This window comes from Lutra lutra, chromosome 7 (genome assembly GCF_902655055.1).
Source record: "Lutra lutra chromosome 7, mLutLut1.2, whole genome shotgun sequence".
Classification (NCBI taxonomy): domain Eukaryota; kingdom Metazoa; phylum Chordata; class Mammalia; order Carnivora; family Mustelidae; genus Lutra; species Lutra lutra.
Window position 1 is genome coordinate 60,450,003 of NC_062284.1, and position 12,544 is coordinate 60,462,546.

The window sequence follows — 12,544 nt, forward strand, 5'->3', positions numbered from 1 at the left end:
AGCACACAGGTGAGCAGGCTGAGGCAATGAGAGCAAAGCCCTGCAGACCCTAGGGACCCTCTCCCCCACGGAGCGGGCTGTGAGCACGGCAGCCTGAGGCTCCCAACAGATCCATGGGCCATTTCAGGGAAGGGACAGCTCTGGGCCCGAAGGCTCTCTGTCTTGCCAAAGTGGGCCAGTGTAACCAGAGCCAGGTGTGTGCAGGTGGCGAACAGAAACCCTCACGAAGCTGGAAGGCTGAGAGCCAGCGCCAGATCTGTGCCACACCACAAAGCATCCGTGCAGGCAGTGCCGCCAGTGCTGGTGCTGAGGAGACTTCCTCCTGCCCGTTGGCCCCTGCCTCAGGCAGCCCCAGACACCACGGGAACCGGGAACCGGAGCCAGTGGGAGAGGCGGGGGACAAGAGGACGCTCAAGCTGCCTGCGGCACCAGGTAGTCAAAGCGCCCAGGGCTTCACACAACAACCAAGCAGCCTGGGGGCCAGAAAAGCCCCTCAGGGTGAAGGTGGGAGCCCCAGCCAGACACGGGGTTGTGGCGGGAAAGTAAGGTCTAAGTATTCTGTGTGGGCTGGGGTCCTAGCACTCAGAGACAGAAAGAGTCAGGACAGAATCCTAGTCCTGTTTAGGCTGGCAAACCTGCCAGTCTCACTCTGCTCCTGACAACCTGGATTTGGGAGGAAAGGGCCCCGAACAGAGCCCAGACAGGAAAAGGTCCCACAAACCCTGGGCAGACCCAGCTGACGGAGGTGTGGTTCCTTACCTGTGACAGTCCTGAGTGGCTGGGGTCTCTCCCACCCTGCGGTCGTCCCTCCAACCAGGAAATCTTCAGAGGATTATCAACCAGGCCCACTTCATTCTGGACAGCCAGCTCCTGCCAAACACAGTACCCAGTCCTGGTCCCGTGGCTCCAATCAGCCATAAAGTGGCTCTCTCTACACCAGCAGAAAGAACCAGAACCAGCACTGTCATCCTCCAGACAAAACCAAGCAACCCTCACACAATGATGGGCTGAAGCTTTAACCCTCCTCATGGATGAGTGGGGGGTATGAGCCTTCTAACTGGGGAGTGGGGAGAGAGGCAAAGCATGCCTGGAGGGATGCCAGCTCCCACAGGAGGGTAGAGGATAGAGGGTGTGAAGCAGGAAACAGAGTCGGTCTCTGCTCTCCCTTATCTTCATTTGCTGTGCCTCTACTCCCAGGAAGTGGTGGGGGGTGGGGGGACTCTGGGATTGTGGATACCTAAGCTCAGAAGGCCCACAGTACTGGCTCCTACTCTGAAATAGTGGGGCCACCATGGCCCCCCAAAGCCTCCCCTAGCACTCACCGCAGCCTTGATGGTTGCGAACTCTACCACAGCAGTGCCAGCCTTCTTACTAGAAAGCACCAGGTTGAGCACCTCTCCATACTGTAAGGACAAGGGGGTCCCAGTAAGCATGGCTCAGCCTTTGGGAACAAGACAAGTCTGGGTTGGCCTGAGGCCTGCCAGGGCATTTTTGGCGGGCCGATAATGCTTTGTTGCTAAATTCCCAGAGAGGGATCAGAGATGGGAAAGAAAGGAGATTTTTGCTGCGATGTGGTAGCAAAGGAAAGCCAGGAAAGGAGACCTGGGCAAAGGACTGAAGATTCAGACTGTCACCAAAGGTGGGAAAGGGGATGGGGCTTCTGTGCCACCTTCCCACCCTGCCTCTCCCCACACACTCCAGATGGCAAGGTCCAGAGCTGGGCAGGGAAGGCGACACGAGGCTGGAGGGCACAGGGCAACACAAGAACCAGATGGCCGCTGGTGGAGAAAGCCTCTGGGCTGCCCTGTGGTCTGCGAGACAGCAAAAAAAGGCTGGCAGAGATGTTAAGGGAAGTTTAGGCGTGGAGATTTGGGGTTTTGGCTGAGGTGCAGGCAGAAGTGATGGGAAAGAGGGAAGGTGGCAGGGCAGACCTTCTGGAAAAGCTGTAAGAGGACATCTCTGGAGTAGCCGCCTTTTGACTCATCTTCCTTCTTGCACTTCCATTTTAGCTGCAAGGACAGCAATGGGCACCACCATTAAACTCTGACCTCGGCCTGAACAGTGCCAGCACCTAAGCTTAATGGGCGGAGCGACACCTTGATGGTCTTCTAGGCACTTGTCATCTAGGGAGTGACCCCGCAAAAATGTGTTTCTCTTGCAAACAGACAGGCAGGGTGGCCTGCTCACCTGAGACCACACTTCCACCCCCATGAGATGCTCCCCTTCCAGGGTTTCTGGGGAGCGCTGCCCGGCAATTGCCAGGGCTAAGAGGGCTTTTCAGGGTGAGCTCCGAGAGGCTGATCTGATCCCTAGGCAGCGGGAGGATGGAAGGACCTGGCAGGTGGTGCTGGCTCCCAGAGACCTAGCATCCCTGCCAGAACCCCTAGAGCCCCCAGAAGAATCTGTTCTTGTTGATAAGGGGTACTGTGCAGTGGCTCATGGGTCCCACAGGGCTCACCTTTAGCTTAGGGGTTCCTCTGCCTTCAGGACTTTCTGCCTTTCCTAAAAAATTTGGGAAAATTAGCAAGGTAGAATAGGAGGGAGGCAGCAGGTTCTCTAAAGGAGACACAACCCAGAGCCTGAAGGACCTATAAAAAGTCACTCCTTACCAAGGGCACTATCTGCCCTGCTGACGAGCTTCAGGGGGGAAGTAGAGGCAATCCCACCCGCACCCAGAGGAACTGCTACCTCGGGGGCGGTCTGCCAAGCTGAAGGCCACAAGTTAGCACTTTACCAACAAAGGCAGAGTTTTACTGAAACAAAGTAACCCAGAACCTTTCCCCTACGGAACTGCTCTAAAATAGAGTCAGCTCTGCTTAGGACTCAAACAGGGCCAGCAGATTTTAAGCAGAGTGAAAACAAATAGGCCCCAGAGAAGTGGTGGGAAGAAGGGACAGGTCATGTATGTCTGAGTCAGGTGCCCCCACGGCTCCAAGCAGGTGGAAACCTCCAGAGCAACTCCACCAAACAGCACGTGCAGCCGCTCTGGGTATCTGCCTCAGAGGGGATGTCAGGGGATGTGAGGGATGCTTACCTCTCAACCTCTGCTCCCGCTCCTGGCGTATCTGCTCCTGGATCAGCTTCTGCTGCTCCTCCAGCTGCCGGGAGCCCTCTTCTCGAAGGCGTTCGATCTGCAGAGCGGGGTTGGGGGGAGTGACAATTCTGTGCAGATCCAATTCCAAGCTGGCTGACCTTGTGAGGGTCCCTGGGAGGCTCCACCTGCAAGCTAGGGCCCAGCAACCTGCGGGTCGGACAGATTACCCGGACCCCACGGAGGAACAGGGAAGGGCATGCCGTCCACAGCCATGAAAGCCACCCAGGCCCACCCTCCTCCTTTTCCTGCAGATGGGTTTGGGCTAACACACCCGGACGCACCTCCTGCTCCAGTGTCCTGGTGCTCCTGCTCTCCTCCTCCTCCTCACTGCCGTGGGCCTGGGCCTGCCGCTCTCGGGCCTCCAGGTCTGGGCATGAGAGTTGAGTGACCCAGTGTCTGGTCTAAGCAGTTTCTACATGGCCGCAGCCCACCCAAAGTCTCACGGAGGGTGAAACCACAGAGTAGCTCTCCCCCTCGCTCCAGCCCCATGTGCTCCCAAGTTAGTCTTCATCGAGAAAAGTCAAAGCACAGATGAAGTATAGGCTCCAGCCGAGTGGCCGGGGTCTGCAAGAGTTAAATCAGCTCCCGCTGACCAAGCTGGTTCTCTGATCAGTGAACAGGGTGTGGGCAGCTGCTTAGGTCAGCAGCCCAGGGCCATGTGGCAGGGATGCCGAGGGTGGAGTTGCTGGCCTGCTCCTGTGGTTTGGCACCACAGCCTGACCTCAGCCTTGGTGCTGACGCTTCTCCCACCGCAGAGATCGAGGCCCCACCGTCTCCTCTACCTCCCTCTCAGCCTACATTTACCGAGCCTCACTTGGGACTAGACTCTGGTGGCTCCTACAGCGATGGCAGAGTCCATGTGAAGACATCACCCCGTGTCCTGGAGCCCTTCCCACCTTCCAAGAGAAACCTGCCTGTGGCCCTAGTCCAGGCCAGCTGCTGTGACAAACCCTCCTCTCCGGCCTGGCACTCACGGCTCTCTTCTCTGGGCACTTTACTTACCTAGAATCACCAGGTTTTTTTGTTTGTTTTTGATAGCAAGATGGAAGAACCGGGATGGTATATGTACATATTAAATATATGGATGTCAAATGGGCAAGAAGAAGGGGAAAAAAGGGCAAAAAGAAGGGGAGGTAAAGACCTCCTGGAACAATCTTACTGCATGATAAAAATGTTCTAAAGCTGATTTACATTCACAGTCGTACCATTTGGGAAATTTCCTCAAAATCATTGAATCGTACACTTGAAATGGGTAGATGATATTCAAAATACACCATAATAAAACTGTTTATTAAAAAAAAATTAAAAAAAGAATGCCTGGGCCTATTTGGATCCTTCTGAGGGGACTCCACAGAGTGAAAGCTCCGTGCAGAAATGAGGCTGGGACGCACGGAAAGATCCAGGATGGCACAGTGATCAGGAACACAGGCTTCACTCATACAGCGTGGGATTAAATCCCAGCTTCAGTGAGTTCTTACCCTTTTGGTACCTTAGCTTCTTTATAAAAAATGGGTTTGGTAATACCCACCTCCTTGGATAGTTGTCGTAATTACAGGAGGCTGGAAAGCATCTGTCACAATGCTAGCCAGTAGTAAATCTAGTCACTGCTGTTATTCCTAAGAGTGTCCTTCAGGACCCACCCCTGACAGAAGGGCTGTGCCCAGAGCTGGAGCCGAAAAGTTCGGAGGTGCTAGAATCATGGCTCCAGGAAGAAAGGTGAAGGGCTGTGTGAAATGGCCCAGGGAAACCAAAGGCCACCCAGCACCATGATGTCACCTACCAAGCTTCACTTTCTTCCGTCTCTCATCAAGTTTCTGGGTCCTCTCCGCTGCCTGCTTCTTGGCTTTCCTGACCTTGTCGTATGCAGCCTGGCAGGAGAAAGGAACACCGAGGAGCACTCAACTGAAGGACTAGCCCAGAGCACAGCTGTGCAGTCCCAGGGCCGTTGGGAGGCAGCCTGGCGATCAGGCCTCAGGCTAGGACCACAAGGACTGGGCTACTGGGCAGAGTACAGGGGACTGAGGCCGAGGTGCCACAGTGGGCTCATACCACAGGGATGAGGCAGCTGGAGGAGGATGCGCTTACCCTGGCTGCAGCATCGGTCAGTACCTCCAAGGCCTGAGAAAGCTGGTGGAAGAGCTCAGCTAAAAATACATATCAAAAAAGAAGAGAAAATGAAGTTGGGCTTGATGACGGTGTGCTCCTTCAGAAAAGCACCTCAGAGAAGCCACAGGCTGGCAGGAAGGCAGGTATCAGCAGAGGATGGACCAGCAAAGGAAGGGGGGTGCACAGGCAACTGACCAGACGCCCCCCAAATGCAAAGTGCAGGCTTGGGGCTGCCTGCACGTGCAAGCACTCCCTAGCGCACCCACGGGAGCGGAGACGGGGGGGGGGGGGGGGGAACCATGTCCTGGTGAGCAGGTTTCACCTTCCCACACCTGGGAGAGTCTCACCTGCTCTGGGATTATCCGGGTTTTTGTCTGGGTGGCAGGAGAGGGCCTTCTGCCTATATGCCTTCTTCACCTAGAAGAGCCAGACAAAGTGGTTATTCATTCTCTCACCCCAGGACAGACAGGAAAATCTCACTAGAGCGATAAAGGGACTCCAGGGAGTGCTCCCCCGCGCTATAAGAAAGGCTGGAGGCTCCCACATGGGAACACTTACCTCACAACCTCTGGGGAGATTTGCAGTGGGGAAGGCGAAAGGTACCAGTGTCCCCGCAGAGAAGGGCTCCTGGTGCAGTGGGTTTCTTTACAGCCAGCCATACAAGTTTTAAAATGTATTTGCCCTCTGATCACCCCTAGGAATTTGGACTTGTACAAGTATCTCAAAGCAAGCATACAAAAATGTCCACTACACTAGTATTTATTTATTTTTTAAAAGTTGGGGGTTTTGAGGGGGTGCCTGGGTGGCTCAGTCAATTAAGCAGCTGCCTTCGGCTCAGGTCATGATCCCAGAGTCCTGGGATCATGCCCTGCATTGGGGGGGGGGGGGGGGTCCCTGCTCAGTGGGGAGCCTGCTTCTCCCTCTGCCTCTGCCCGCTACTCTGCCTACTTGTGCTCTCTATCTCTCTGTCAAATAAATAAATACATCTTTGCGGGGAATAACAAAGTTGTGGGGTTTTTGTTTGTTTTTTGTTTTTTTTTAAGATTTTATTTATTTGACAGACAGATCACAAGTAGGCTGAAAGGCAGGCAGAGAGAGAGGGGGTAGGAAGCAGGCTCCCCACTAAGCAGAGAGCCCCATGTGGGGCTTGGTCCCAGGACCCTGAGATCATGACCTGAGCTGAAGGCAGAGGTTAAACACACTGAGCCACCCAGGCGCCCCTGTGTTTTTCTTTGTTTGTTTGTTTGTTTAAGTAGTCCTGCCCAGCCCAGCATGGACCCCAGTTTGGGGCTTGAACTCATAACCCTGAGATCAAGACCTGGGCTGAAGAGTCAGACACTTAACCAAGTGAGCCACCCAGGAACCCCAAAAGATTTTATTTTTAAGTAATCTCTACATCCAACGTGGTGCTCAAACCTACAACTGTGAGATCAAGAGTTACACATGCCACTGACTGAGCCACCCAGGCACCCCCATTTACTTCTTATTTTATACTTTTCTGTAGTTCAAATTTTCAAACCTTAAACAGGTCTTATTTTATTTTATTTTATTTTATTTTTTAAAGATTTTATTTATTTATTTGACAGAGAGAAATCACAAGTAAGCAGAGAGGCAGGCAGAGAGAGAGGAGGAAGCAGGCTCCCTGCTGAGCAGAAAGCCCCGATGTGGGGCTCCAACCCAGGACCTGGGATCATGACCTGAGCCGAAGGCAGCGGCTTAACCCACTGAGCCACCCAGGCGCCCCTATTTTATTTTTTTTTAAGATTTTATTTATTTGGGGCGCCTGGGTGGCTCAGTGGGTTAAGCCGCTGCCTTCGGCTCAGGTCATGATCTCAGGGTCCTGGGATCGAGTCCCGCGTCGGGCTCTCTGCTTGGCGGGGAGCCTGCTTCCCTCTCTCTCTGCCTGCCTCTCCGTCTACTTGTGATCTCTCTCTGTCAAATAAATAAATAAAATCTTAGAAAAAAAAAAGATTTTATTTATTTATTTGACAGAGATCACAGGTAGGCAGAGAAGCAGGCCGAGAGAGAGAGAGAGAGAAGCAGGCTCCCTGCCGAGCAGAGAGCCTGATGCGGTACTCGATCCCAGGACCCTGAGATCATGACCTGAGCGGAAGGCAGAGGCTTAACCCACTGAGCCACCCAGGTGTCCCTAGGTCTTATTTTAATATCATTTTTTATAGTCAACAGCGGTTATCTTAGTTATGGTCCATCTTTGGTTTTTATCTTGTATCTCTGAATTAAAAGGAAAAAAAATTATTTCTTAGGTTAGTAAAAATAAAGAAACAGAGCCGCCAGAATTCTCTCTCATATATAGCCAGCTCGGCAAGGCAGAGCACAGAATCCCAGAATCTGCCTCCAGTTCCTGAGACCTTGCCCTCACTTCTCCCTGCACACCCTACCTGCCACTCAAACCTCCTGCGAGGAGGAGCTTCTGCACAGAACTTCCTCAAGTAGCTAAGCCAACTGGCTTTCTAGGTTTCTCAGAGGAAACCAATAAATACTTCTACCCAAAGTTGCTAAGTAAGGACGTTCAGAGGCAAGCAGCCAGCACCAGCAAGGCAGGGCGGTGGCCGGGTGCCTCAAGCCACTACCACCTCGGACCTCTGGGATGTGCTGCCACCTACTGGACTATGGCGGGCACTACATCTTCACGGCCAGGGCGACTACGCCCATCAGGCGCTCAGGGCGCACCTGGCTCAACCCAGGAGACAGATTCCACTCCAGGACAGGATCAGCCAGGGTGAATGTGTGCCTTCCTACACTCTTTCCCAATCGTCTACCTGTGCTCACCTGGCCCACGTGCTGTTCTCCCCAACCCAATCTAGCTTTTCACCATTAAAAAATAACATCCGGCTCTGATTTCACTATTAAAAAATTTTAGAGGGCGCCTGGGTGGCTCAGTGGGTTGAGCCGCTGCCTTCGGCTCGGGTCGTGATCTCAGGGTCCTGGGATCGAGTCCCGCATCGGGCTCTCTGCTCAGCGGGGGGCCTGCTTCCCTCTCTCTCTCTCTCTCTGCCTTCCTCTCCGTCTACTTGTGATCTCTCTCTGTCAAATAAATAAATAAAATCTTTAAAAAAAAAAAAAAAAAAAAAATTTTAGATGGGCGCCTGGGTGGCTCAGTGGGTTAAGCCTCTGCCTTCGGCTCAGGTCGTGGTCTCGGGGTCTTGGGATCGAGTCCCGCATCGGGCTCTCTGCTCAGCGGGGAGCCTGCTTCTCCCTCTCTCTCTCTCTCTGCCTGCCTCTCTGCCTACTTGTGATCTCTCTCTGTCAAATAAATAAATAAATTCTTTAAAAAAATTAGAGAAGAGGTGATAGTTTTATATACAGTTTACATTTGAAATGTCATCTTTACTCTTTCAGCCCCTTATCATTCATCTTTTCTCCCTCTTTCTTTTGCCTCCTCCACTGTACCCCTGGCTTCATTTCTTTTTCATTTAAAACTAAGCCTTTATTATATATTCTTTATATATTAGGGTCCTGTATTTGTTGTTTTTTTTTCTTCAATAAGTAAAACAATACTAATGTTCTTTCCCCAGTCCCCCAACCCTCTCTTCAAGTTCCAGCATTAACTGGATGGTGGGTATCCTTTTAAACCTTCATCCTTGACTATGCCAGCAAATAGGGCTCTTTGGGGTTTTGTTTCTTGCCTCTCTCCCACACCTCTCTCTCTCTGAGACGGGTGAAAGGAAGAGGCAGGGAGAAGAAGGTGTGTGTCACCTCAACGTGAAAGCTGCCCGCCCTCAGATTGGACTTCCTCAGTACCAGGATGAGGGCTGTGGCTACCGATGTTGGGGCATTTTGTGGAAGACAGTTTCTTTTGTATCATGGGGCTATTTAAAAGTATTATATGTTCACTTTTATAAACCTGAAACAGACAGTGAAGGGTGAAAAGAGGCAAGAAGGACCAGTAAAAAAGCAAGATAGACAGAACATGTTCTGTCTGAGGTCACTCGGGTGGCTCAGTCGGTTAAGCATCTGCCTTCAGCTCTGGTCAGGATCCCCAGGGTCCTAAGCTCGAGTCCCATTTCGGGCTCCCTACTCAGCCATGGAGTCTGCTTCTCCCCCTTCCTCCCTCTCCCTCTCCCTCTGTCACCCTTCTCCCTCTTCTTGGGCTCTCTCTCTCTCTCTGACAAAGGAATAAATAAAATCTTAAAAAAAAAAAAGAAAAAAAAAGGAGCATGGATGGCATATTCATCCTTTTTTTGAGAGAATGCTTTATGGACTTTATTCTTTTTTTTAAGATTTTATTTATTTATTTGACAGCTAGAGATAGGCTGAGAGGCAGTCAGAGAGAGAGAGAGAGAGGAGGAAGCAGGCTCCCCGCTGAGCAGAGAGCCCGATGCGGGGCTCCATCCCAGGACCCTGGGATCATGACCTGAGCCGAAGGCAGAGGCTTTAACCCACTGAGCCACCCAGGCACCCCTATGGACTTTATTCTAAAGGAATGAAGTATTTATTAAGATATTAAGATATTAAGCACTGTTGTGTGTTTTATAATTCATTTTGGATGTTCTATATAAAAAAACTGGTTTTTTGTTTTGTTTTGTTTCGTTTTGCTACACAGACCTTAGAGTCCAGGTGCCTATGGGACCAGAGTTGTGTTTAGGCATTTATTTAAAAAGAATCATGTCTCCATTGGTACTTAAGGACTATTCTCTTGTGCATAGCTGAGTATTTGTAATTACGTTTCATATTGGGCATTCTGCTGCAAAACTATAAAAAAGGGGACATGGAAACAAACAAAAAACTTGTTTTTGTTTTACTTAAATAGGAAAACAACTTGTTCTAACTGAAAAAAATTAATTATGTAATAATATGAAATTAATCTATATATATATCAATTTGCTTCTTTATCAAGTCTCTTTCCAGAATGTGTTCCTTTGACAAATGTCTGTAACAGTGTCATCAGATTTTTTTTTTTGAACCAACAGTATAACTAGACCTAGGTTACCTCCATCTGCATGGACCCTGACCCTGTCTTAACTCTGCCCTTCCAGCTCCACTCTCCGCAAATTTACAGCTAAATACAACTGCCCCGGGGCGCCTGGGTGGCTCTGTTGGTTGAGCATCTGCCTTCCCAAAGGTCATGATTCCAAGATTCTGGGATTAAGCCCCATATCGGGCTCCCGCTCAGCAGAAAGCCTGCTTCTCCCTCTCACTCTGTCAACCACTCCCCCTGCTGTGCTCTCTCTCTCTCTGTCAAACAAATAAAAAAAATCTTAAAAATACATACATATAACTGCCCTAATCAAATTGATGTATCCTGGCCCCCCGACTCCCTCAAGGCCTGGCCTGGACCTCAATTTCCAAACCATCCTGCAAAGGTATAAGGGACTGATCATTCTGTATTTCAAGATCCTATCAGAAAAAATTGCCAGTCTCATGCACTAGCTGGTTACTAGCAAGAAGAGAGGTAAGGCCAGAAGGTCAAGGTCAGGATGGTATTCATGCCCAAGGAGGGGTATCTAAGGGTAGGAGGAGAGCTCTCTCAGAGCCCTTAAGTACAGCACTGAATCTACCCCACCTCCTGGGTCCACTAATGGAATATCTAGGAATAAAGAGGCTGAACTGGAGTCGGGATATAGAAAAAATCAGCTATTTCCCTGATATTGAAGAGGAAGGACACTGCTTAGCAAGGAAGATGGTCATGAAAACAATGAATGACATTATTGTGTGTGATGCCATAAGGGTGGTCCATGAGGGGCACCTGAGTGGCTCAGCTGTTAAGCGTCTGCCTTCAGCTTGGGTAATGATCCCAGGATCCTGGGATTGAGCCCTGCATTGGGCTCCCGGCTCAGTGGAGAGCCTGCTTCTCCCTCTCCCACTCCCTCTGCTTCTGTTCCCTCTCTCACTGTGTCTCCCTCTGTCAAAAAAAAATAAAATAAAATCTTAAAAAAAAAAAAAAGTGGTCCATGAGAATGAAAACCCAGAAATAAATCCAGTTACCTGGTCAATTAATCTTTGACAAAGAAGGGATAAATACACAATGGGAAAAAGACAGTCTTTTCAACAAATGGCCACATGTAAAAGAATGAAACTGGAGCACTTTCATTCACCATACCCAAAACGCTCAAAATGGATTGAAGACCTAAATGTGAGACTTGAAACCATAAAAATCCTTCAAGAGCACAGGCAATAATTTCTCTGACATCAGCTGCAGCAGCAGCATTTTTCAAGATATGTCTCCTGAGGCAAGGGAAATAAAAGCAAAAATAAACTATTGTGACTGTATCAAAATAAAAAGCTTCTTCACAGTAAAGGAAACAACAAAACTAAAAGACAATCTACTGAACAGGAGAAGATATTTACAAATGACATATCTGATAAAAGATTAGTATCCAAAATACTAAAGAACTTACACGACTCAACACCCAAAAAACAAATAATCCAATTAAAAAATGGGCAGAAGACACGAATGGACATATCTCCAAAGGAGACACATGAAATGATGTTCAACATCACTCATCAGGGAAATGCAAATCAAAACTATAATGAGACACCACCTCACACCTGTCAGAATGACTAAAATAAAAAACACAAGAAACAGGGTACCTGGCTGGCTCAATCCATAGAGCATGCAACTCCATTTTGCTTGTTTGTTTTTTAAAGTTTCTATTTATTTATTTATTTGAGAGAGAGGGAGAGCACATGAGAGAGAGATCATGAGCAGGGGTTAGGGACAGAGGCAGAAGCAGACTCCCTACAGAACAGGGAGCCCAATCTGATCCGGGACTCAATTCCAGGACCCTAGGATCATGACCTGAGCCTAAAGCAGACACTTAACTGACTGAGTCACCCACTTGCTCAAGCATGCAACTCTTGATCTCAGGGTCATGAGTTCAATCGCACACTGGGTATAGAGATCACTTAAAAAGAAAAAAAAAAAAAACTTCAAGAAACAAGCGTTGGGCAAGGATGCAGTTAAAAAGGAACCCTCATCAGGTCATGATCCTGGAGTCCCGGGATCGAGTCCCGCATCAGGCTCCCAGCTCCATGGGGAGTCTGCTTCTCCCTCTGACCTTCTCCTCGCTCATGCTCTCTCTTCTAAAAAAAAAACAAAACAAACAAACAAAAAAAAAACCCTCATGCACTGTTGTTAAGAATACAAATTGGTGCAGCCATTGGAATTTCCTCCAAAAATTAAAAATAGAATTACCCTAGATCTAGAAATCTCACTACTGTGTATTTATCCCGAAAATACAAAAATACTAATTCAAAGGGATACATGCACCCCAATGTTTACTGAAGCATTATTCAAAATAGCCAAACTATGGAAGCAGCCCAAGTGCCCACTGACTGATGAATGGATAAAGTAGATGTGCAATAGATATATATTTTTCAGCT

General features: G+C 49.5%; 1 protein-coding gene across 7 annotated transcripts in view; it reads right to left on the reverse strand.

Moving 5' to 3' along the window:
• Positions 1–12,544, reverse strand: part of DNAJC17 (DnaJ heat shock protein family (Hsp40) member C17) — a 44,593-nt gene that overhangs the window by 10,072 nt on the left and 21,977 nt on the right. For all 7 annotated transcript variants that reach the window (XR_007128857.1, XR_007128858.1, XR_007128856.1 and 4 more), the window contains exons 2-10: positions 5,548–5,617; positions 5,180–5,238; positions 4,875–4,962; positions 3,376–3,461; positions 3,035–3,131; positions 2,459–2,502; positions 1,932–2,009; positions 1,323–1,403; positions 760–870 (exon numbers count right to left, since the gene is read on the reverse strand). Coding sequence is in view for 4 of the 7 variants with exons in the window: in XM_047738627.1 (XP_047594583.1) it covers positions 760–870; positions 1,323–1,403; positions 1,932–2,009; positions 2,459–2,502; positions 3,035–3,131; positions 3,376–3,461; positions 4,875–4,962; positions 5,180–5,238; positions 5,548–5,617 (714 nt within the window). In the remaining 3 variants the exon portion in view is untranslated. The remainder of the gene's footprint in view (positions 1–759; positions 871–1,322; positions 1,404–1,931; positions 2,010–2,458; positions 2,503–3,034; positions 3,132–3,375; positions 3,462–4,874; positions 4,963–5,179; positions 5,239–5,547; positions 5,618–12,544) is intronic.